Source organism: Callionymus lyra, chromosome 2 (genome assembly GCF_982586985.1).
Source record: "Callionymus lyra chromosome 2, fCalLyr1.hap1.1, whole genome shotgun sequence".
In the NCBI taxonomy this organism is placed as follows: Eukaryota; Metazoa; Chordata; class Actinopteri; order Syngnathiformes; family Callionymidae; genus Callionymus; species Callionymus lyra.
The window spans coordinates 21,203,012-21,230,001 of NC_141819.1; the positions used below are offsets into that span (position 1 = coordinate 21,203,012).

Here is a 26,990-nt window from a genome sequence, read left to right on the forward strand (position 1 = left end):
ATTTTCCTGTTATTAACAATTCTGAAATGTAAGTGTTTTGATTGGATACCAGAGAGAAGGAAGAGTCTTAGGGAAGGCTATGAAGTAGTTCCTCGCCCACATCAAGTCTAGACTCTTCAAAAGGTTTTGAAGAACCCAAGATAAAGAATCAGTGTAGGATGAGAGTTTTGATGTGAGCTCCTGACATCTATCCGTCAAACCATTCATTGGCATCTTTAGATTGAGTCCACAGCAGTATCTCCGTTCCCCCAGAGCCCACTTACATCTGATCTCTTCTGCCACTGTGGAATGTCGATGTACGATTTCATCCGCGACTTCAGGGTTAATACAGAGTTCCGCATCAATTCAACAAGTCTGTCCTCCCACATCTCTATCACTCGTGTTCTCTTTCTATCACATTCATGTCAGCAGATTGTATTTGCTCTTTTGAAAAAGAGAACAAAAGTCTTTGACATGCTCCGGTTCAAAGCCGTGTATCTAGATCTGTACATCTTTCTCAAAGACGTTATTTCTAAATCGTGCTGCACTTTAATTGTGTGTTTGATGTGATGTTCCATTGATAACACCGTTTCTCCCCTCTCGGCTCTAATGAAGAAAGAATCTTTCGATATTTATCCGTCGTTGCTCGTCAAAAACATTGGACTGGCTGTTATTATCAGCCAATTATTCTGTAAAGTCTGCGGCAGCTGTTGTGCCGTGCAGAAATCGAAACGCAAGTTGAAACGGGATCCATCTCAGAAGTCGCCCATAGATCTCACTTAACGGCAAGAACACACAAGTTGGAATATTGGTGCCATTTTTTTTTCGTCAGCTCATGAGAGATAATGAGTCTGGGGAGGGATAGACTTGTGCTAGCAAAGGAAATGTATTAACAGATAATAGAATTGCAACAGAGGTGGTCATCTACTATGTTGAGTAATGCGCACATTTAACGCCTGATCAAGATTGATTGCATGCGCACGGGAGGCATTGGAATATGAATATGAGTCAATTTAGTGTTCCCACTGTGTCCCTCTGCGAGTCATTACTTCTAGTTTCTGATTTAATGAAGCGTGGTCGCCTTGGTAACAACGCCGCGCTGTCCATCATAGCGGGGCCACGGCGACGTCTCAGATGTTCGCCTCACCGAAAATTTGAGAAGGTCATGTTTCTTTATCTCACCCTTTTTCGGTTTCTATTCATGTCCTCTCTTGTAGTCATGGGGAGTTTCGAAGAAGGCGAACGAGTCCAATCCGTGTCACAAGGGGAGGGCGCCGTCGTTCTAGCGCCGCGCATCCGCAGCTTCCCTCAGCCTCAGGTGACCTGGTTCAGAGACGGACGCAAGATTCCACCCAGCAGTCGCATGTAAGTGCATCGGGTTCTGTTTATTCTTCTCTTGTTTTGCTCCACTACATTTGTGATTGAGCGTGTCCTCTTGAAAAAAAATGTACTGGCCAAAAGTTTGAAAACACCTTCTCATTCAAAGCTTTTTCTTTCACAAGCTGAGTTATGTACTGTACAAAAAAGGGTGAAATACCTGGAAACTTGTCTTGGATTCTAGTTCTCTCTGATGACTGCTAGGAAGACTTTTGGTGTTCTTCTGATGCCCTTGAAGATATAGTCACTAGAAATGGTTTTAGTCCACAGGTGTGTTTATTCAGGGTTACTTAGTGAACTATTTAGCCCTATTGATGCAACCATTAGTTATAATACATTCACTTATTATCACACATGTTGTAAGTGTTGAAGTCGTCCTCTTCAAAATGCAGTAGGTCATTCATCATGACGTTGATCCGTTTTAAGGTTATTACTAAATAAATTAATAAAGTTCTCTCCCGTCTGAAACCACGCCGAGATTACAGTTTAAATTAAACATTCTGACGTCACTCTGGGGAAGTTGTCCTCCCCTAGAAGCCCTAAATCAGTTAAATACGTACATGTTAATCGTGAAACAAAATAAATATTTTTGTCAAGATGGAGAGAGTTACTTCTGCCTTAAGGTGTTTTAGTAATGTGTACATTAAGCAGCAAACCTTATTTTTATTATTATTTTTTAATGTACAAAATGGGAGTTTTAGGGGTGAGTTTGAAATTCACGTGAGTCCTTGAATGCAACTCGTGTTTTTGTGACCAATCAGAGCAGAGTGTGCATGGTTGCTCGGACGAGACTTCTTCTCAGCTGAAACAGCGCACTTTAAGTGGGCGGGGCTTAAGCGTATTTTCTAATGTAAATATTTTTATTAAATGAGAATTTTGTGCAAAAAGAAACATACTGATGAGCATAATAGAGATCCTAGAACAATTTAGGAGACACTTAAATCAGCACATTAGGTGCCCTTAAAGAAATTAAGATATGTAAGTTCTAAAAGTGCAAAACTTTGGCCCGTAGTTCTGTAAGATTGATAATCTTCATAAACAAACAGGTTTGACTCAAAGAAGTTTCCGTGCCATGTTTGCTTTTTATCAAGGAAGCGGGTTACTATTTTTGAGTTTAGCATCGAGGGGCATCATCTGAAGTGATGTCAATGCAAAAGACCTGGAAGCTACATAAACACCCGCCAAAGAAAAACACCCTGTATGCAGAGCAAATTATTTTATGATATTTTCTTTATATTCCCATACATTTTGCCTAATAAGGGCTGTGTTTGACTTGACTAAACACCTGAACTTCCCACGTTTGACAGCAAATTGTCGTTAAAACTGTCGTTCAGTAACACTTTGAGTTCGCACCTATACATTATTATCACCCTGAGGGGTGAAAATGTATGGAAGTATGTTAAATTTTGACAGCATTATGGACTGAACCCAGTCACAAACCTACTTAAACACTCCTTCAACATTCCTAGAACAGGATATTATTCTCATTTTTTTAAATGGGACATTAAAGCCAACAGGATGGATCTTAAAACAAAAAAAAACAGCTACTTGTGACCTCTACTTTCTGGTTTATTTCAGTTTAAGAACTGTCTTTGACCCCTCGAGTTTAATGCACATACTTTAGATTTCTTTGGATAAAAGTTTATTTTCACAGAAATATAATGAGATGGATCGTCTAAGGTCAAGAGAAGTGTGATCGTTGCCTGCAGGGAAGAACAGACTTGAGAGAAACATTATACAAACATAGAGACAAAATGTAAAACAGGAGGAAAAGTGAGTCGACCGTGGCCAAACATGTAACTTTGAACACACTTCAGTGACATGATTTAATGTTTCCATTGAGTACACAGACACTTGTGATTCAGATGTGGTTGACTGACACTACTGTACTCTCCGCTTGATTTAAACAATTTATTTTTAACATCTCTGCTCGCTTGGATGTTTCCTCACCCACACTCCTTTGAATCTTGTCCCTTTCTTGGTACTTTCGTTTGAAATGGCTTCTGACTCTTCATGTCTCCTGCAGCTTTGGTGTTTCGCTCTTTTCATTTGCCATTAATCTTACTCTTTTTTTTCCTTCTATGAAAGCTCAGGTTTTATGCTTCACTCTCTCGTCTTGTGCAGAACAAGCATAAAAACCAAAGCAGCTAAGGATCCGTGTGAAGTGAAAACTGCCACTTTGTTGCTCGTTTTAAACCCAACAATAAACCTTTTTTTTTATCTGTGCCACTCTACATTTTCTGTGAACTTAGTCTTGCTTTAATATGTGTGATTGAATAGTTTCTTCCTAGCTTTGCTGTGTCATAACAGTGTCACTTTAACCAGGCCACATTTCTCTGCTCAATGGTCCAGTTAATTATTAGAAGGTGAACAACATAAATATTTAAAAAATCGTCTCGTATTTCCTTGTTTTCCCTCCCATCATTCACACATCAAGTGTGTGTGTTGAGCAGCTTGTCTCATCACATCTGCATGTCTTCACACTGGGGAGGCGACCTTGCCCTCGGTCAGACCGATTCTTCCTTATCAGCTCCTCATCATCAGTAATTGTACGCCGACCTCGAATGACAATGAGGCTCTCGCCCGGGCCGACTGAAGAGCTGAAGGCCCACCATAGCCGCTGGTTATGGTTAATTCAAGTTTTCTGTCCGTGGCGTCGGATTTACTTTCAGGGTCACGGCGGAGATTGATGTCGATAAGTACGCAGTTGTTAGTTTGAATTTTGACGAATGCATTCGCTCTGGTCAAAGTCTTGGAGAGAGTAACTTTTCCCTCTTTCAACTCATGTTTATTTCTCTCTCAATTCCTGCATTTAATTTTGCTTGTATCCCACCCACTGTGGTTCCGTGCTTCCTTCGCGCCGTCTCCCCCGAGCTCTGTGAATGCTAATGTGTGTGCAGTGCCAAGGTCAGTGTGTGCAAATGAGTACAGTTGATAACAGGCGCCTTTTCTTTTTTTTTTTTCCCCGACATTGAAATTTGTTTAATTGAATTTGATTTGTGCCACCAGCACTCACACCACCCGACCGAGAAGAGGAAGGAAAAAACTATATTGGGAGACAAGTCCTTATCACTTTCATAAATAATCGTACACTCAACCGACAGTTTTCAATCTAAATAGTACCTGTACTTACTACAGCCTGTTGTATTACTTTCAATATGCACTTGTTTCCTAGTTGAATATAAGTAATAATTCCTTATCAATAATCCAACATTTGAAAGGCTTGGACGATAAACTGGCCTGACGATTACACATTCATGTGGTTCACGGTAATACTAGCAATCGTGTTGTTGCCTTGAAATACTAGCCTAAGCTAGTAATAATGTAAAAGGATACCAGTGAGCCTGCTTTAGATTTTCTGCTCATGTGCAGAGTATAAAGGAGAATAAAACTATGGGATTTTGTATTTTGAGGTGGTGTCAGTGGTGTTATTGATTTCACAATTTTTCAACCATAAACACGAGAAAGCTATACCTCCACGAAAAAAACAGTTAAAAGACAGACTTTGTTTTGTTTTGTTTTTCTTAACACCAACAGTATGTGTAAATACTTCTCTTAAATCCGTTTTTTTAAGAACTTCAGAAAACAACATTTACATTTTGGCAACGTTTATTTGCATTAAGATGGTCCACCAGATATAAAACTTTGGTGTGCATTATTTCCCATTTTCAATGTCTTCTTTGTCTTTCGTCTTGTCCTAATGCGTCTTTGTTTGTCCTAAAAAGTGCTAAAAAAAAATACAATATAATATTAGAAAAGTAATTATGTTTGGTTAACAAAGCTAATTTTTTCCATTTCAAAACTATCAAATTATCCCATCACCATTTTTCATCAACCAATAAATTATTTTTTAACGTCGCACATTTCACACATATAAAAGTAAATGCGTCATACTCATCAGAATACCTTTAGTAAATAACAAACTCCCCTACCATGAAAATTCAACTTTTTTTTTGGTATTTCTGATGAAGAAGTAGAGAAATTGTTATTGGTGGCTACACTGTAAACTGTGATAAAAAATATTAAAAAAATAAACTTGATACCGCCAGGTAGTAGTTTTACACCCGAGGTAAAGATGCCGAATTTGCTTTTTAAAAAGTAGAAGGTTCGTGTTAGAAGGCACGGAGAATTGAGCGGCGAAATACTGCTGAGTTAACCATTTCTTTTGGCCATCTATAATTTCTCTTAGTTCTTCTAACTTCTTCTTTTCATCCCTCCCGACTTGTTGTCCCGTTACTTAGCTTCCCCTCCTCATGAGTCATACATGTAAATCCCAAACTCCTCACGGGTCCAATTCGTTCCCTCGCCTCTCGATCAGTTGAATCACACCTTGGCAATATAGTGGAACGGGGATAACTCCCCCGAGCAGCAGCTGCTATCATCGCACCTGAGCTCATGACATTTAAATGTCCTCCAGGTGCTTGGAAATCCCTTTTTTTTTCCACCTGAAGCCATGTTGATCTTCAGTATTTATTCCTTCTAAACCACAACATATTCAGCATTTTAAATATCAATATACGTTACAAAAAAGTAAGAGTGAAATGCAGTGTTGGGAAACATTTGCTGGAGAGATCGTTTTCTTTATAATTGACCTTGAGTTCACCGTGAAGCCCATGTTTGACCCCGCTGGTTCCTCAGGACATCTTCTTGCCACTGAAGGTGAGGTTTCCACCGAGCGTGAGCAGCAGGAAAGCAGAGGGAGCAGCAGGAAGCAAATCTGTAGTTCATGCTCGAGGTGAGAAAACAAGTGGTTGTTTTTATGAGCAACCCTCCCTCACCTCTCCGCGCTCACTCCTCCATCTTTCCATCCCCTGGAGATGAAGGCTTTTTTTTTTTCATGGCAGGTCTTTTGAGCACGAGGGCACACAGCCTGCTGCTTGTGCTCGCTCTTCTTATGTGAGGCTTTCATCTCTTTACTGGCTCCGGTTGGACTCATTCCTCGGCGATCCATGTGCGCCGCTTGATCCTCGCGACCTCTGTCTCCCTCCCGAGGAACGCCATCAATGGACTTTGGCAATTTGTCTTCATGTAATAGAAGTCTGTGTATGTGGAGTCAGGTCAAACCCCCGGTGGATAGGAGGGGATGCTTCTTTACAGCCTTTAAGATGCCAAAATACTCTCTGGTGAAAGTGTGTCGGGATATCTACTTGGAACGTGCTCCCATCAGGGCAGTGGTTCCAGTGCCTTTTAACCAGACATTAACTTGTTCAACAATCGCCATAAAGTCAAAGGGACAAGCTCAGCAAACACCTCGGGACGGGCGACACATTTCACTGTTACCCTGATTTAAAGTGATAGTCAAGTCAAACTTTCCTCATTTTCTACTCACACTAGTGTCGACTAAGGGTTGGGATTTTTTTTTTTCAAAGTAATCCTTTTGAGAATCATAGACCAAAATGAAGGTATGATGGTAATGTATATGTTGTTTCTCAGGGTCGAAAAAAAATGTGTCTCAGCCTCATCTTGACCCAGAGGCGACTTCAAACACGTTTATGTGGATCCATCGGGTCACTTTGACCCTGTGATAACACATGGGTTAGGTTTGTCTTTTTATACAAAGATGATGGCGAAGACAACTGAGCTCCAGTTGCTACATTAAAATAAATATACATTTGTCTATGACTAAAAAGGAACAGATCACTAATCCCACCCCCAAGAGGGTGAGTAGAAAATGAGTGAAGTTTTGGTGAACTATCGCTAAGTAGTTTAGGAAAAAAGACAAATAAAGCAGAGGAAACCATTAGACTGGACTGTGTATAGTTTGGCATCTCATCCGAGGATCTTCTTCAAGTCCTGAAACATCTTCTGAGCTTTTGAACATCTTGTATAGCCATGACCTGGATGAACCAGAACCTTTCTCGTACATGTGTCATGAAAGTCCAAAGCCATAACATTTTTTGCTATTTTTTTTTTCAATTTGTTTCAATCTTGCATGTTTTGAGATTGACATCTGTCCACGTGGATGTAGATTTTACTTTCTTCAGCATTTCTAAGCTCATTTTCATTTTTATCATATTAAAATAAAATAATCATTTTTTGATTTTGTCATCTATTTAAATGAACAGAACATATTGAGTACAGCCCTAATAAACATAACACTGGCGATAAATATAACACTTTAATTACACAGTACGTTTAAATATAGGGGTACAAATAATAGCTAAAATCTGAGGACGAAGTTCAGTGCAGATAAAACTAAAGAGGCAATTTAAACTGTATAAAAAAAAGTTTTATTCAAGGGTGTTATATGATAAAAATCCATTCTATAGGTTTTTCAGTTAAATAGTATTTAACTCAAGACAATGCGCGAAAATTTTAAGCATTTATTTCGTCCTAAATGCTGCTTGAATTCTCTTTCCTTTGTTGCAAAGAAGCGGAGACTGTATTGTTGAAGCACCTATAGGCAATTAAAGCCGGATCTAACAATCACCATTGGAGCTCATATAGTCTGCAACGGAAACACCCCTCACTGTCCAACTCTACTCATCGGAAACATAAGAAAGTAATTGCATGATGAAGTTACATGTCTAGCTAGAAGCTATGTTTTTAAAAAATAATCTCCCTCTTGTCCAAGAACTTTCCGGCAACTCACAGTCAGCAGTTAAATCCGAGGAAACTCAGGGGAGAAGGAGAAATGAGGTAGAAGATGGCATCTGAAGTTTTCGGAGGAACAGAAATGACAGAGACAGAAACATGCCCGTACGTCTTATTTGATCACGTTTCTGAGCTCTGAGGTTTCGATAATTCCCTCGCAATGTGCCAAATGCACGGCCGACTGCTGTTACGAGGCCGAGCCAGCTGCTCACAACAAGGATGAGAGACTTGGAGAGTCGGAGCAGGATAACTGAAATAAAGCCTGACAGACTTGGAAACAAACAAACAACATCTGAATAAGTCACATCTGCCCTACACATCCCTGCGGATTAAATTAGCGGGTGAGACTTGAGTTTGATTAGACACACCGAGTCGGAATAGGATAAAAAGCCTGATGGAAGACGTCGGGTAGTTTCGTCAAGTCGATCGAAAGAATGTCACAAAGTCCAAAAACTTGAAGATACAAATTGTGCTACTTCGAATGAACAAAATAAACAATTTTATATGGATGAGCAATAATTCTGAAATGTACTGTGTATGGATCCACCAATCCCACTTCTATGGTCCCGATACCAGGGATTTAAGGATGGACCCGATACCTGTGTTAGGATATTACCTTTCTGGCCCTAATGTGAGATAACACTGGCCTGGTTTGAATAAAAGGCAAAAATAAATCCACCTGGAATTGAAAAAGTTGATTTTATTCAAGTAAAGTGATTCATTTTCACCTGCTTTGTTTTTTAGAAAATTTGGAAAATCCATTTAAATGGTAAACTTGGTTACCTACACAAAAGGCTCATGTTACAATATACTATATACAAAGTTTGTGCGGAACAACAAACAACCCTGCAATTCTCAAGCTGTTTAAGTGAACACATAAATATCAGATGAAAACCAAATGAAAACCTTTGCAATACAAAGATTCACTTTTATTGGAGAAAAATGTTCAAATCAAATCGACTTTGATATAAATATATATGATTAATGTGTCAAAAGGTTTATGGGAGGGCAGACAGTAAAGTGGTTCTAAATATATCAAAAAGACGACGACACCATCATTTTAAACCACTTGACTGTCCATTGAAATACATTTTTTACATTCTTTTTCGGTTATTTTTCACACTTAAATGTGGTCGGTGGGAATCTTCTCTCATCTCTGCGGAATAGGCATAAAAGTAAACTGATTCATTGTGTTTTTCCTTGTTTTTTTTTCCATATCAGTGCAGACAGTAGACACAGGTAGCTTGTGCTAGGTTTACTGTCTATGTAGCATGTTAGCCTTTAAGCTTCGAGTACAATTTCTCATGTCAGTGCTTCGTTACCATAAGGACGGATACGCACTATGGAGGTATTTGGGTGTTTTTTGGACAAAGATGAGTCATTTTCAAAGGAAACAATCTACAGGAACGTTGCCAGAATCCGTCTCTCATTCCTCTCGACTATCAAAAACCCTTCTTGTTCCAGCCGTGTGCAAGACTCCGACCATACTTTTCCTAACTGGCAAAGAAGAACTTTGGAATTGTCTCCCTCTTTTAGAAAGGTCCCCAAAAGTCACCTGAGAATAATTCAGTGCTTTGGACACTTCCGTTCTCCCCACGTCCCCGAAGCGATCCATAATTCATGGTGGTGTGTCCAGAATGTCACCGCTCCAGCGAGTGAACATTAAATATTTAGCTCAGATCATAAGCGGCAGCCATTGAGGCCTGCCAGGCACACTAGCAGCACTGTTTGCAATTTCATCATGCATGTCAAATCAGAAAGAAAAAAAAGACGCCAGTAATTGTTTGTTTTTAGATATTTAAAATTCCACCATGTTATAAAACAAGACAAGGGACATTTTATTTTACATGTGTTTCTCAAAGAGCAGCAAGAGAAGCTTGTAATGTGCAGATGGATGTGTTTTAAAAAGTTCAATGTATTAATTAGAATCAACGTCTTCCGTCTTCTCAACAGTAATAAAGTAGTTTCCCACATCAGTATTGCACAGCGCAGCCTTCTGGGTAAAATAGAGAAACAAGTTGATGGTCAAAGATTTGATTAGGAACACTAGAAAAACATTTTTGCGATGAAGAGATGATTCAAACGAGTACAACTTCGCCAGGATAAAGTACTTTTCTCTTTTAAAGATGGCTGCATTAGTTGAGAAAACCAAAGTCCTTCGAAGTTTAGAACAAAAACAGACACGTGAATGTGTAGAAATCTGAATTAAATCATGGTGTTCCTTTTAAAAAAGCACATAAATTTAATTTTTTTTTTACTTTCCTTTGGTTTTAATTGAGTTATTTTTTTCTCATAATGGGTTGAATTGAATTCAAAAGCAATTATAATTATGTTCTATAGTAAGTGCCAAAAAAGTCCAACTATCCAAGGGTCAGTGTTTATGAGGCAAACTTTGCAGTTGTCTAAAGTGAAACAAGAATAAGTTCAGCATATGAAACGATATGTGGTCTGCCCTATATATATGGCTGCTGTTCAATGGTATTAAGGGATGATGATGAGAAACCAATGTGATATGTTCGCTGAGTGAGGAAGACCCTCATCTATCCCTGGGACTTCCCAGGTTGTTTTTTTTTAACTCGGTTTTAAGCTTCATGCAGTGATATCAAGTGTCTGGCAGTTGAAGGTACAGTCAATATATGACAACAAGATACAGGATTTATAAAATAGTGGAAGATTTTTCTGGCGTAGAATTTAAAAATGTCGTATGCAGAGGACTCCATATCTGCCAAGGAGATTAATTGCCGGATAAATGTATGTATTTGAATGAAGGTATCAGACAATGTTGATTACTCAAACGTTATCAAAGTTTGGTGGCAGCGCAAGCACCACTTTCCTTCCTCAGCCTCACTATGTTTGCAAGCAAGTGTTTGATACATAACTTTTTATATTATGTTGATCCCTGCACTGACCAGAAACGCGACATAAAAATGGTCTAACGTACTTAAAATTCTACCCGTGGCTTTTATTCTCTCTCACTTCTGCTTGTACTGGAGGTGCATTCACCAACATTCAACAGCTTCTCTGCTTCATGCTGACAGAACGAGTGACGGGAGTGTATAGAATAGTGTCCGTCGGTTCAGAAAACAAAAGATGGGACCAAGCTTTAACCCTTGTGTGCTTCAAACAACTGAAGCATCTATTGAATAAACCAATACTTTCAGTTATTGATCGTATCCCTGTTATTGGAGATTATATGCTGAGAATAATCATGAAATTCTAAATAATAAAATGTGTTCCTTCAATCTTTTGTTAGCAAAGTTCCTGAATCCCTGACAGAAATTAAACATTCATTGGATACATTCATTTTTAAAAAGGATGATTCGTATTTCTATAATATTATAGTCTCCATCTTTTTTACATCTCATTTGTTTTCTTTAACCCCCTTTTCAGTTTTGCCTGCTGAGACTTATTATATTTGAGGCTTTCACTCAAGATTAAAGTAGCATCCAGTGAACGAGTGGAGGAAGAGATTCTTCAAAATAAAGCGTAGGATTATTGAGGTTTGACATGGCAATTTAACATCCCAGTCTTTAGGTTTTTAAGTGGACTATAGCCACTGGTAATCTATCTAAGGGGTCGGAATGAAGCAAAATAAATGAAAATATAAATGGACAGGAAGGCGATGCGCTGGACCACAGACTGTTGAACAAGCACAAAAGCAAATAATAGGAAAATATCGATCGTAAACAAAGTCCTGTGGCTTTAACTTTTGCTGTCTAAGGACAAAGCAAAGGCTGTCCCTCAAATAAACCAAAGAGTTATGCAATGGAGAGAAGATTTGAACCAGTATTGCGTCTTAAAAATGAAAAAAATATACATATATTTACACCAAACTCTCCTGCCAAGAGTGTGTTGCTGCCAAACGCAGGTCAAGAGAAGCAACATGGGGGCTACAAGCAGCCAATTAAAATCTGTGGTTTATCAAGCAGGACGATCATATTTCACAACGCGCCACAAGGGGAATAATAATCAGTGTAGGTTGTCAATATTTATAAGCCGCTAACGCAGCACCAACACATTGTCTGAGCGTTGTAAATCGATCGCTCTAATGCTGCGTGAACACGGCAATTATAACGTTCAAATGTTTAATTCAGCGTTCAGCCTCAGGATCAAGTTAGGATATAAAGCCCGTCTGTGTGTTCAGTGTTTAACTGGTGTTAAACGGCTCCTGCGACGCGTCGGCAGCAGCGGACGTATGAATGTAGGGAATCAATATTGTGTCTTGTTTCGTCGGGGCAGCTGCTGATGTGACCGACGTCAGAAAGTTTTAAAGCTCCCATAATTACTTCACCGACTCAATCGAGAATGTTTGAGTTTGGCCCACTTGCATATTTCCTGTTTGAACTAGAGAATGTCAAATACAGTACATTTAAAAAATTAAATAAGAATTGTAACACAAGCTTTTCATGAGAAAAGGTGAAAAAAAGTGTGGATGTTTATTCATGAAGAGTTTCTCAATTTCTTTGTGTGTTTTTTGGTTGTTTTTTTAAGGACATACAGTATGAACTGACTAATAGACAAGTGATTGGTCGCGTTCATTTTCCTCTTGTTCTCCCCTCAGCGCCATCACACTGGACAACACGCTGGTCATCTTGTCTACGGTGGCTCCAGATGCAGGAAGATACTATGTCCAGGCAGTCAACGATAAGAACGGAGAAAACAAGACGAGCCAGCCAATCACCTTGTCGGTGGAAAGTGAGTCATTAACATTTTTTAAACTTAACAAATGAACTAAAAAAAACAAAAAAAATAATCTTTAAAAAATGTACCATAAACAGTGTAAATAACTGTCAACACACTTCTTTAATTGATGTCATTAATCAGTGTTGTTCTTAAACTTAAATGAGCTCCTTGTGAGATACACAGTGCACAGTGTATCTGGACTTCTCTAGTTGTGTCCATTTGTATTTTTTATTTTTTTGAGACATTCATTAGTCCATTGATCGTGGTCAATGTGCGAAGTCTTGACCTGTTTCATTAGCAGGCGTCGTTTCTCTGCTTCAATCTCTCCTAAACTCCAGCGAAGGCCCTTCGTCACATTACATTTCTCACTGAGGGCGGACAGGGTTCACCTCTCTTGCTGCTTGACTCGACAACCAGGACAGATACACATCACCTCAGTGAACTGAGTCGCACACGTCACGGTTCAACTGAAGGACTCCGGACTGGAGATCCGTTCTAACCCCCTAATGAAGCAGCAAATCTTGGCAGAGCTGTTAACTAGGAATAGAAAATCATGAACAAATCTCTGACAACTCTTGTAAAATCATCAAAATAGGCCCATGAAAGGCTGTTTTTTTTTTAACGATTTATTCTAGTCTGAATATATTTTCATCTGAGGCCGACTGTAGAGTTTAAGCAAAGGTACACAACCAATTTGCGCCGCAATTAAAGCCAGGAAGTATTTTCAAGGACCAGTCTTCAGATGAAAACAGCAAAAATAAACTTCCATGACCTGTTAAGTGCATTTAAAATACTTAGTATTTTTCAACTTTTCATCTTGACGTGTTCAAGAGTCAAATGAGAAAATCTTCACCTTTCAGACAGTATTCGTCAAACAAACATTTGATAAATTATACTTAATTTCTTTTCTCTGCACCAGGAAGGTAATCAAGGGGCGAAAAAACTAGTGACCGTCTGATGAAGCTTCATGAAGCAGTGTTATTATTTTTAGAGCCAGCTAGATGGCGGTCTCTGCACTATTTTCCTTTGTTTTGGACAACTGTTCTAATGAAACATCACATTATTTTTAAACTGATGGCGCCACCTACTGACCTCTAAACAACATGACACTGTTTCATGATGGTTCATCAGCCCATCACTAGAAAAAACTACTTGTATATTAGCGGTTTCAAAAAAGCTACGCACTAGCCTTATGTCGACTCTAAGATGATGCGGTTGGATTTTTCCATCTGTGTCCACTGTTAGACGATCAAGAAACAAAAATATATATTAATTCAAAATGTTATAATATAGAATATTTAATATTAAGTTTATGTGTTTTTATGGAAATAAACCTTATATTTGAATTTTGGTGAATTCATCAAAGATTAATTTATCCGTCTGATCCAACAGAAAAATGGGTTTTTATTTCGTAATTGGGTGAAGTTGCCAATCTCATCTTACAAATAGGTTAAGATAGTCGTATGCGAGGATCTGAGGATCCAAGTGCGTAATATTTTTTCGTTTAACTTCTTTAATAGAGTCTCTTGAAACACAAACAACTCCAAACAGTCGATGTGGGAAAAACTCCGGAACACAAAAAACGTCCAACAGAAAGAACAAAGGCGAACGGGAACAGAGGAGGAGTCCAGCCTGCAGGCGACCTAAAATACAACAAAAAAACAAAAATCAGCGACTATAAAAGCTGGAACGAAAAACGCTGGCAACGCCAGGAGAGTCCAAGAATGACTATAGACACGACAGAACGATCGGGAACAAACTTTAACCATGCGTGTAGAAACGATCTTCTGGCGATGCGTTCATTTACCGTCGGACCTTTCAGACCTTTTTTTTGGAGACACATTTCGCTCTATTAAAACAAGAGAGTGAAATTTGGTGCAGTTTTTCGAGGTTGCATCACTGAAGCTGAATCTCTCGTCGTGATTACAATTATTATAATCACTTCAACCGCACTTAAAACCCCCACAGCCCGTCCAGTTCACTTTTAAACCCCTGTTCTATATGTGGATAACTTTGAAGTCCCTACTTTATTTCTAATTTAAAAAAAAACAACTTTTGCCAACATCCAAGAAGCTGAACCTCAATCATCATATTTCATTACGTCCGACACTAGCAGCCAAAATCCAATCATTGCGGCAGATGTTCACGCGTAAACCCGGCGCGGGGATCCACACAGAAGACGGGCTCTCCTGCCAAGTCGTTCTTAATATTCACAGACACCCTTCGCTCCTGGAACAAACAGAAAACACAGAAACACAAATCAAACCGATGGCTTTAGATCAAGAGGATGAGAAAGGACAGATAAGGGCCGCTCATATATTTGATGACACGGCAGGCTGGAGTTCCGCGGCGGCGAGAGGATGAGACTGCTGAGATATTATACTCGACACCACGAGGGAGTAGAAAAATGGCCTGTGGCGCAAACGCAGAACATTTGTAGAGTTAATAAGCCTGACAGACACACACTCAGGTTGGATGTAGAGCGGAGCAGACGGCTTTTCTCCTCTCGTAGGAGTCGTGGAGAGCATTTACATGAACATGAAGACGTGCAGGCTGCAGTGAGCGTTTCTTACCATATGCGTCGGTGTCTGCCGGAGCAGATGTTCCTGCTGTGACACCCATCAGACGGTCCCCCGAGTCCCGGCTCCCCTCGCTCAGGTCTGGACTCGGTCTGAAGGACAAAGAATTGTCTTGTCGAGTTATTCTATCGAAACTGAGCAAGAAAATCAACTCGGAAAATTCCACCCTTGTGTCCTGTATTCTCAAGGCTCACCGAAGAGTAAAAATATATTAAATACATTTAGATTTTGCTTAAACTAGTATCTAGTAACGTATATGTTTATAGTATATTAGTATTACAACTCTTCCTGAAACAATATTCTAACTTTATTCAGTATTTATTTACTTTAACCTAGTTCTTTATCAATGAATACTTGAGATAATGTTAAACCTCTCGACTAGAATCTGTGTGAATTGATCCCAGGAGCCACTTAGTGTGTTTATGTGGATGTTGGGGATGTTTTTGTCAAATTTAAAATGTTTTTTTCTAGCCTTACTCTATAATATAAGTAATATCAATGATGTTATGATCCAAATTCCTAAACCAATTGACCTTATACAAAGATAAGTGCTTGCTTATCTGGGACTCATGAAAGTGTACCTTATTTTTGAGACTTTTAGGCGCACTTTATTTCAAATTTCACTGATTTTCTATCCACCCTCATGTCGACTGATGAGTAATCTGTGTCTTTTTAGGCAGAAATGTATATTAATTGTCCGACACTGGTTGAAAATATTGTAATAACCCCAAATCTAAATCAACATGAGGGTTTGTAGAAAATAGCCTAATAATCCAGTGCGCTTGATGGTCCACATAATATGGTAACATAGAATAAAAAACAGATGGCCACAGAATATCATCCCTCGGGTCGCAAATGGCCCACAGGCCATTTCAAGCGTTGATCTAAAGCCTCATTCCTTTGGCTCGGCCGGCCAGAAGTGAGAGACACATAGCTGGAGCTGAGGGTTATGATAATCATGGTAACAATTAGCTTTGCTTTGATGCTCAGCAGTGCTCAAGAGCCAACTCTCCACCTGGCTGCTTTTTGAGGACATCGAGTGAGACGGTCCGATAGTTTTAAAGCCAAACAGTGAGGAGAGCAGAGACATTAAACAAATGTGAATATTAACTCTCAAAAAGTGTTAAAGACATGAGCCATAATCAGTAGATATATGTCAGTAAGTAAGTAATAGTTGCTTGTAAAGCGCCTTTCTAGACCAGGGTCAAAAAGCTCTTTAACAATCAAAAACAATACACATTTAAAAATACCTAAAAGGCCAAGACACATAAGACAAACACAGGAGTCCAAGAAAATCAGGGAAAATCCTGCACAAATAAAAATGTCTTAAGATGTTTCTTAAAGGAGTCAGTAGATCATCAAACACAGATAGAGAGGAAGATCGTTCCAAAGCTTAGGAGCAACAGTCTGGAAGGATTTCTCTCCTCTGGTCCGGAAGTGTGTTCAGGAACCATCAGTAGATTCCGATCCACAGACCTCAGAGCCCGAGCTGGGGTGTAAGGCTGGATCAGATCACTGATGGAAGGAGGAACCTGACCATGAATAGATCTGAAAGTAAGAACTAGAATTTTAAAATAGATCCTGAAATAAACTGGAAACCAGTGAAGAGTTTTTAGGATCGGAGAAATGTGAGTTCTTCTACTAGAGCGGGTCAGAATTCTTGCTGCAGAGTTTTGTATTAACTGCAGGCGAGACAACTCCTAAAATAAACTGCAACAATAGTAACAAGACACAAACGCATGGATTATAAATTCCAAGATCATGTTGTTATTTTTGTATTTTACTAAATTTAGAGATTTTTCTCAGTTGAAGGAAACCGTTTTTAGTAATTTTCTTGCAGTGTTGAACTAGAAACATGTTTTTGTCAAATACAACACCCAGGTTTCTCAGGCTCAGTTTGACAGACTGGCCTAAGTCACATGTTTGCTTTCTGCATGCGTGTGAGGAAACATTCGTCTATTACCTAAAGATTGAAATGAAGTCCTGACCTCAGACTATGACGTTTCATGTAGAGATCAGTGCCAGGTTATTAACAACTTCACATTTCAACACAAGACACGTCAGGGTCCAAACTGTCATCGTTTTTTCCACACAATCAGGACTTCTGAAAAACTTCTTGATAGGGCAGTTTTTCTTTTTCTTTTTTTCCCCTTCTCTCCGGTTCTCGAGCAGACACACGGTCCGTGCGCTGTCTCTTCTTATTGCGCCTGTCTCTCTGTCACAACTCAGATACGCTGTGTGGGCCAGTCACTTCCAATATTCCACGTCAATGAGCGCCCACAGAACTCGCTGGTGAAAATTAAACGCATAGGACATTGCTCCATCCAGGGAGCCCTAATATATCAACCCGGCGGGGGCTCGTTTCATTTTGCATCAGTATAATCTCTAATAACCTGTCGAATGGAATTCGGAGGCTTGAACGGAGACGACACGCGAGCGGAGGTTTTGTTTTGGATCTTTTTGTAAGTGCTGCCGTTTCTCTCCCGACAGATGTCGGAGGGCCCGCCGACCCGATTGCTCCGACCATCATCATCCCCCCGAGGAACACCAGCGTGGTCAGTGGAACATCAGAGGTCACAATGGAATGTGTGGCCAACGCCAGGTAGGACTTGAATCGGATCAACTTGTTTCCTCCGTCGTATTGCAGATTAAATGTCCACTTTTAGTTTGTAGATTGATGAAAATTAATATAGTTTATGAACTACCGTAGTTAATATCTCCTCACTGTTGCTATAAGAAGACAGACAGGTGATGTAATACTTCACATCCAGCATTATTTCTGAACCTTTGATCAGTTTACCTTCAGTAATTCTGTCTCTAGAGAACATGGCTGTCATTAATTGGGAAAATCTGCTCCAGAATCATTTCCGTCTTTTACTCCCTTCCAGCCAAGAAACACATTTTTCTTTTGTTCATTGTTCCTTGTTACACTTTTGTCCCTTACACATTGTGTTATTAGGTTTTAAATTACATTTAATATCTGTTTTTAACTAGATAACTCTCTTTTTTTCTGGTTTCTATATTTATGTCAAACCAAACTGATAATCTGTAAAAAAAAAAAAAAAAAGAAAACAAAAGAAAAAATTTACTGCAACCAACTGTACACTACAAACTAAATAAATAAAAAATTAAATTACAATACAAAATACATTCCCAATGTTTGAAAGGATAATAACTTTTTTTTCAAGTGCAACTAATGTGTTGATTTAAGTGTGTCTGAAGTTGATCTTGGACCCTCTATTGTATCAACACTTTCTCAGTTACCATAACCACGCCCACTCTGCTGTGATTGGTCAAACTGCAAGTGATTAATCCCAGAAGTATCTGCCTCCAAGGGACTCGTTGTATAAACAAAGTGGAGTGTGATTACAGATGGCTGGAGGAGGAGTGAAGACCGTTATTACGCCGTAATGGACTCTGCTCTCGTAACCTCTCGTTCGCTGAGATTTCAGACGGGGGAGAACTTTATAAAGTAATTAGTTCAAAACATCGCCCTAATGAGGGACTTACTGCGTCTTGGAGAAGAAGACAGGAGTTTCACATTAGCTGCACTTTAAAAACTTTAACTGTTGGGTTGTACGTCGGGATAGACTTATTTTAATACGCTCTCGGGGGGAACTTTCTACAAGAGTATTTTAATGAAGCCTCGACTAACTATCAAACCTTGGATGCTTCTTATCGTGCTCTGGATATGACACTGCTTCATGAAGCTTTATTAAACACGGAAGTGACACTTTTCCTTACAGACCACTCATCAAGCTGAGCATCTCGTGGCGTAAGAACGGCGTGCTGGTGTCCAGCGGCCTGAGCGACTTCAACCGCAGACTGACCATCCTCAGCCCTCTGGTGAGCGACTCTGGTATCTACGAGTGCGAGGCGGTTCTCCGGAGCAGCAGCGTGCCATCAGTCAGTGCCGGGGCTTTTCTCCACGTCCTCGGTGAGTTATTTTCCCAAATATTCCCACATTTCTCTTTGAAACGACTCTAGTATTGAAAACACTGAGCAGGTAACTGCCGCTATTTGTTGGATCTGTAAATTCTATTGCGTTTCTGTCGTATAAATAAATGTTCCCAATGTATCCGAGCTGTAGATTCAGATCAGCATGAGTTGATGAGGAAATAGAGGCAAGAATCATTCATCATCTACATATTTCGTTTTCTGTTCACTGTTCACTGTTATTCTGAGCCATCAAAAGTTCCTCATTCATTCTATTATTCACCCTGAATGGAATAGCTGGAGCAGCTATTGATGAGAGTTGCAAATGCCAAACCTGATGATGTGGTTAAGGTTGATAATGCTTTTTTTGTCGTGCAAAATATGAAGAAAATTAACCTTCTTTTAAGGTCAACAGAATGTGGTGAAAAGAAAATAACAAAACTGATTAAAATATGCTGAAAAAAATTGGCAAAACCTTGCAACGATAAACTGCAGTTCTGTGTGAATGTGTTAGTTGTGCTGAAGTTTTGTGGGGAAACAAAAGCAAGAACGACACAAGGTTTCTAAGTAAAAGTTGTCGCTGAGCACATGTTGGACATCAATCCAAGTTTACGAGGTAAATTATGAGATTGTGATGGATAGTCAGAAGTGAAGAAAAGTAAGGCGTTAAGCCAGTGCGTAGTTAAAGCTGCACTATGTAACATTCAGATGTCACGTTACAGAGCAATTGATGCATAACAAAAATAAATTAATATGATTTGTGATTAATATTTTGGGGAAGTAGTGAGAAAATTCAATAGATATATTGGTGCCCCGTGGACAAATAAGACTCAATGCTAATTCAAGCTAATGCTTATTAACCTTTGTGTTGTCTCTGGGTCAAGGTGACCCAGAGACCCGTAAAAAAGGTATGTTTGTGGTATCCCTAGTGTTGTCTCTGGGTCAAGGTTAAGGACTTCCACCACTGCATATGTATTTCTGGAAGCCAAGGAAGTCGGGTCACCTTGACCCTGAGTTAACAAAAAGGTTAAGATTATTGGTTGAATTCATTGTATTATAATTATTGGTTAAATTCTATACAATTGTCAATAATTTTCTGAAAAAGTTCTCAAATTCGATCATTTGTTGCTTGTTGCGTAAATATAAAGTATTTGTTGTAGTTTTTCCTCAACTGTTAAAAAATTGTTGATATGAACCGAAATTTCAAAATATATCATAAGCACTCATAATTAGAGAATATTGAATTAAAGTAAATAGAAGAAAATAAGGCACATGGAATTTATATATATACATATATATATATATATATATATATATATATATATATATATATATATATATATACATATATATATATATATACATAGATATATAATCTGTCAGGGTTTGGGGTTATAAGTGATATATTAAACAATGAATATTTTAAAAGATTAATTTTGACTAGTTTAATTAAATAATCAGATATATGGATGTTTATATTTTGACATATATAAATAAGAAAGTCCTCTCTTGCTAGAAGTATTGTCACAGATATTAATACAAATTATATGTTGTAAAAAGTAAAATAGAACAAAAAAAAAACATTTTTCTTACTTAAGAGAATGGGTGAAGTCGCCGGCTAAAGGCTGAAAGCATTATTGATTTCCAAGCCGGAGCGCTAATGGCCGGCCCCCACAAACTATTTAACAGCGCTGCTAAAGTGGCTGCCGTTCCATCATTCTCGAACGCTTTGAAGTTTTCAAGGTTGTGATGTGATTCAAAGGTGTGTTGAACCGTTGCCTGCGGCCGTCGCCAGAGTTTCAGAGAGACGTTTAAAGATATAATAGAAAACCAAATACCAATTTATTCTCCACGAATTAGCAATTACACGATTCAATTTAAGTCGGCGCCGCCGTCTTCTCTTACCGGCCTTGATTAAAAAGAAACACCGTCTGATGCTCAACAGCTTTGTGTTTCCACTGTATTTATCTGCTGGACTTCATATCCATTGCGGCTGCGTCTTAATCGAATCTTCTCTCGCGCAGAGCCGCCGCTCTTCGTGAAGGAACCGGAGAAACACATCACGGCGGAGATGGAAAAAGTTGTTGACATTCCCTGTCAGGCTCGAGGTAACTTTTCTTTACGTTTACATTGTTGTGAAGGGTCTCACTTTTCTTGAATGTTGACGCATCGAAGGAGAATTATATAAAAAGATTCATGTCGCTAATTAAAAGGAATGAACTTCTGTCGCTGTTTTTCTTTTTAATGACTCGTTGCAATTATAATTCTCTCGCTTGTGTTGAAATGGTGACAAACAACAGAGAGTTTGTCAGTGAATATAAACTTAATAGGAAGGCAAAAGTGGTTGTTGCTCAAAAGGTCTTTTTTCCTCACCAGGGGTTCCTCAGCCAGATGTTGCTTGGTACAAAGACGCCATGCCCATCGACCCGGTGAAAACGCCTCGCTACAGAGTGCTCGCCGGCGGAAGTCTGCAGGTCAATGGTCTCCTGCCGGACGACACGGGAATGTTCCAGTGCTTCGCCAGGAATTTGGCCGGAGAGGTCCAGACCAACACGTACCTGGCTGTCACCAGTAAGACCCTCAGCCAATCACGTGGCTTTTACTTCACTTGCTGATTTATCTTCTAATATTATAGTCTTAGTGGTTTGTGTAGCACGATATAGTCACTTCTGATGAATAAGATAGGTTAAACACTCAGGCCTTCAATTGTTTTTTTTAATGTATATTAAATAGATGAACTGACCATGGTCTTTAAAACAAATAGAAAAATACACTTAAAAGTTTTCCTTTCTACATTCTGCTTTTCTTTTTGGGCGTTTGTTTTTTTTGACATTCAGTCAGTAATTAATTATTTTCATGGGCTTATTTGGCCCCGGAGCCTTACAACCCTGTTCATTGTTCAGGTACTGACTAGGGGTGTGTATGGCCAAGACTCTGGTGGTATGATATGTATCACAATACAGGGTCACCAATATGTATATATAATATATGAGTAGTATTGTCGAATACTTGACTCCGGTTTTGCAGAATTTACAGACCACATGACTCTCGACGAAGTCGTAACTGCTTTCATTTGTTTTGTAAACGTGTCCAATCATCAATTTTAAAAAGCTGCTGGATTCAACTGTATCCTCTTGTCCTCAGTCATCGCCAGGATCTGGAAGGATTTTCAATCCTTTAGCTGCAGAGGGCATAATTACGGCCGGAACTGTAATTGCAACACAAAATAAGCAAACATCGTCAATATTTGAATTTTTATTTCATATAAAAAAAACAATCATTTTATTTGAATCACTCTTTATTGAACTGTAAAGTGGAGAAAGAAAATGAAAACAAATTGAACTTGTACTCAACTGGTAATAACTTTCGTGTAACATTAAACCGGTAAATCAAGAGTTTTCAAATCAGACAGGAAACTAAAACACAAATATACATTTAATAGGACATTATTCTGTCTTGGTTTTTTCTTCTTTCATCTCAAGACTTTTCAGTCTACAACTCTTCGTATCACGCGAGTATGATATTTGACACATTTTACACGGCGAGATATTTTGTATAATTTAAAGCTTTCAGAGAGCATTTGTGTGCGGCTGAGACGAGCGAGCCGCCGTTAAATCCAGGTATCTGAGATGTTTTCTCAAGCGGAGCGGCGTGAACCTCCCGACAGCAGTGAATTTCACAAAACTATAAAAAAAAAAAAAGAAAAACAGTCTTATGAGATCACCTGACAGATCCAAATGAATTTTTGCTCCGCTAGCGTCAACGGTGTAATTTGGAAATTATTGGTAATGTTCTTCTCGCACTGCATCTGTTTTCGCCAAGTTTCTGACATCTAATTTCCTCACTTCCTTCTGCGCCTCGTCACGCTGCACCACCTTATCAGAATTCATGATATTCCCCCCCCCCCCCTCTTCCTCCGATCGCCTCCTATCATCTCTTGATATCTCCGCCTCTTCTTCTGTGCTCATGTCCTCACATCAACGCAGCTTCCGTGACAAACTCTCCGGGGAGCTGTGCAGCTTTTCGTCTTCCTATAAAAGCCTTGATTTATTGCTCCTTACGACTCAGGATTTCCCTTATCTATACGCGTTCTCCTTTTCATACGGCGTGCATAAAGGCCATAAATAAATCCCTCTCATTATGGCGTGTTTTTTTTTTTACATCCAAACACACACTTTAATGTAGCATATGAAACAAGGAGCGGCGGCTTCACACATCTCTTTGTCTCCATACCTCTTATGTTTGTCTAGACGGTGATAGAAGATTTTGATCCAATCGCTGTCTGCCCTCCGCGGAACTATAGCAGAGACGGGATTCATATCTGCAAACACAACAACAAACTGAACTATAAAAGAAATCGATAAATACAGGAGAGGGACTTTCGACAAAACTCACAAACACAAGAACGGAGGTAGAATAAAGAGGTTTTGTACGTCTGTGGCTGGTAGACTAGAGATGGATCTTCACACAAGGACACGCGAGGGAACAGATGGCATTACTCTGAGTTGAAGGGAAAACTGATGCAGTCTGATCTGTGATGTCATCAGAAGTAAATCACAATTTAAAGTGATTTAACTACATTGAAGCTATTTTGGAAACTAGCTTGTCATCAATACAATATATTACTTCAGCAAGTTCGTTTTTTTCACAGTGGGAAAACGATGTCTTGCTGTTTTTCGGACACACCAGACACTTCCAAATCACTTGTTAAGCCTCCTACTGCTTCTTGTAGTGCAAAAAACACTTAGAGGATAATATGACATTTTTTCCTTTTGAATTTTTGGGGCAATGTTTTTTTTCTCAGCCCTATAATTATCATAAATGCTGGTCATTTGTCTGAATGTATCTGAAATCAACTCAACAAATATTAAACCTCTTTGAATTTCATTTTCAAAAGCATTTATGAAGACAGTTGGTATCCGCTGAGGTATTAATGCCACCGTTTACCCTCGGACTGCATTGACTGAGCGTCTCATTAAAGTGTCATGACTTTTGATTATTCTTCTTAAAAAGAAGAGAAATAAAAGAATAGGAAAAATGAAGGTAAAACATAAAATATCCACTATTTTGATGCAACATTACAAACGCAAAATATGTAGATAATTTATATTTTAGTATATAAATCTACATACATTTTCTTTTCATTAATATTTCTTTTTTGGAACGAAAACCTGTTGAAAATCAATGCTAAATAATATGTTAGTAAACATTAGGAATGGGAAAAATGTTGTGTAATATATATAAATGTGTAATTTGTGTGAATAATCTGTATTTAAGTACATTTTTTCACATGAAGCATTTCAATCCTCCAAAAGGTGTTATTTTCTTTTTGTTTTTGAGTGGGGAAAGTTAAAAACATGGACAAAAATAAAAAATAACTGAACTATTTCGATCTTGAAAATTCCATAAAGTATCTTTTAAAACTTTATTAAATAAGGATGATTTAAACTTAATAATTAGAACATTTGTGACCAATATGTCTCTTTAATTATTATAATAAAGATCTTTTGACGTTAAAATAAAGGAACCTTTACTTTAAGAGCCAGATACTACACAGCAGCGTGACAACGTGCATTTTTAAAAGGATAATATAACATATGTATATTAAATATAACACATGATATCCATTCAGATGATATATTCACCTTCTCTTGAGAAACATGTAACCAAGAGTCATGATATTGATGTCAATCTAGTTTTTGTTGTAGTTTTACAGCTCTTTAAGCTTTTGGAAAATCTGAAAAACGTGAATAAAGTGTGTCTTTTAAAGCTATTACCTGTTCTTTTTTGTCCACACAGTGTCTTCAAATGCAGCCATTTATTTCAAAAGAAAAAAATCTATCCTACACATTTAAGCCTTCACATAATAAAGAATTTTCAGTTTCTTTCTTCTTTATTCTCTCCTCTCTGTCAGTGAACAGCATTCTGTTTGAAGGAAATGTTTACACTCTATTCTTTTGACTTCAATGTATCATCCTTCAGACGCTTCCCACTCACTCCCCACAACTGCCCTGTAGAGGCTGTGACGGAAAAGCAAACATTATCAGTGGCAACAGTTAAAGCTGCTGATGTTCAGCTGGTGTTTGGGGATCTTTAATGATCAGAAAGTAGTTGAAATAAATGTGGTGAGAATCGTAGCCATTATTGTTTCGCCAATTAAAATGCAAATAAAGTAGAATCAGTTTATTTAAGGCCATTTTTGTTCGTTTTTTTAATCACAACTTTGTGTGCTTTGTTCAGGCATCGCTCCAAATATCACAGCCGGACCCTCTGACAGCACCGTGATCGACGGCATGTCCGTCATCCTGCACTGCGAGACGTCTGGAGCCCCAAGACCTGCCATTACTTGGCAGAAAGGTGAAACCAACACACACATTCATCACATAAATCACAGTTTAGTGTGACTTCCGTGGGACCCTGGAGCCTTGAATTATTCCAGATCGCACCGTATAAACCCCCGGACTAACAAAGGCTGGATTCCAATGATGGATCTGATCTTGTGTTGTTCACGCCCACCTCGTCCCTCATGTTCACACCTCATTTCTTTCCTCCTGTTTCAATAATCTGTTTCCTATTATGCCTCTTGTCTGCCAGGCGAACGTGTGCTGGCGAGTGGTTCGGTTCAGCTGCCCAGGTTTACCCTGCTGGAGTCGGGCAGCCTACTCATCTCCCCCTCCCACATCTCGGATGCCGGGACCTACACTTGCATGGCCAGCAACTCCCGAGGCATCGACGAGGCGTCTGCTGACCTGGTGGTCTGGGGTGAGTGTGTCGGGCCAGAGGTTAGAGCAGTTAAGCATGAGCCAGTTTTCTTTCCGACAAGAAGAGTTCTGGCACAAACGCTTCGAACTTCTCTGCACTCGTTCTCCTGGAATGGAACTCCCTCATCGGCCCCCGGACTTCATTAATCTCTGTCTTTGGTTTTTTGTCTTCCCAGCACGCACTAGGATTACGACGCCCCCGCAGGACCAAAGTGTCATCAAAGGAACGAAAGCCGCTCTGACCTGCGGAGTCACGCACGACTCCAGCGTGACCATCAGGTAAGACTCTCGCAGAAGAGTTTTATTTTGCTCGCTTTAGTTCCACCACTGAAGAACGTTTGGACCTCTATTGTTCTCAAAGTATGTGTCTGTTTGTAAAAAACTCTCTTTCCATTGAAATATTTACATTGGAAAATGTGCTTAAGCCCCACCAACTAAAAACACGTTGTTTTTCTGGAGATGAAATCTTGTTTTACTATAATCACACCCACATTTTGCTGTGAATGGTCACTCCACATCATCAATCCTGGATGTCTTCACCTCCAAGGGACACCTTGTATAGACAAAGCAGATCACTCTTCAATATATATTTATCTATATTCCCATTGAAAAAGCTTTCAACAAACGGGAAGAGGACAAAATAAGCTACACACTAGCTACAAGCTACAGCCAGGTTGACACAGAATGTGACCTATCATAGGTGGTGTGTTTAGGTACAATCGGAAACTGTTTTGCATGTGGTATCTTCAAAGAAAATACTGAAAAAATGTGTAACTATATTTTGGTATCGCATTATATTGTATTAAAATCCCTTCCTTTCACTTTTCTGATGCTCCTTAGCGCCCTCTGGTGTTCTCACTTTTGAAAAGCACTTACCTGGATCACATCTTTCTTTGTTGATCTCGCTGTAGTTTTGGTCCCATTATCTTCAAGTGGTCTTCTGAAATGTTGAAAGTGGAATAAGGAAAAGATTATTAAATGTTGGTGATGTTTCAATGAAACGTTATCTCTTTAATGGCGGGCTGCGTTACCAAAAACCCCAGCAACTCTTCTTCGCCTACTATTTGTAGTTCAAGTGAAT

General features: G+C 39.0%; 1 protein-coding gene across 6 annotated transcripts in view; it reads left to right on the plus strand.

Moving 5' to 3' along the window:
- The window catches only part of sdk2b (sidekick cell adhesion molecule 2b), a 245,957-nt gene that overhangs the window by 169,237 nt on the left and 49,730 nt on the right, over positions 1 to 26,990 (plus strand). For all 6 annotated transcript variants that reach the window (XM_087784060.1, XM_087784063.1, XM_087784061.1 and 3 more), the window contains exons 4-12: positions 1,197 to 1,344; positions 12,512 to 12,645; positions 17,703 to 17,814; positions 18,959 to 19,149; positions 21,173 to 21,256; positions 21,525 to 21,719; positions 25,389 to 25,505; positions 25,743 to 25,910; positions 26,086 to 26,188. In XM_087784060.1, coding sequence (XP_087640186.1) covers positions 1,197 to 1,344; positions 12,512 to 12,645; positions 17,703 to 17,814; positions 18,959 to 19,149; positions 21,173 to 21,256; positions 21,525 to 21,719; positions 25,389 to 25,505; positions 25,743 to 25,910; positions 26,086 to 26,188 — 1,252 coding nt within the window. The remainder of the gene's footprint in view (positions 1 to 1,196; positions 1,345 to 12,511; positions 12,646 to 17,702; positions 17,815 to 18,958; positions 19,150 to 21,172; positions 21,257 to 21,524; positions 21,720 to 25,388; positions 25,506 to 25,742; positions 25,911 to 26,085; positions 26,189 to 26,990) is intronic.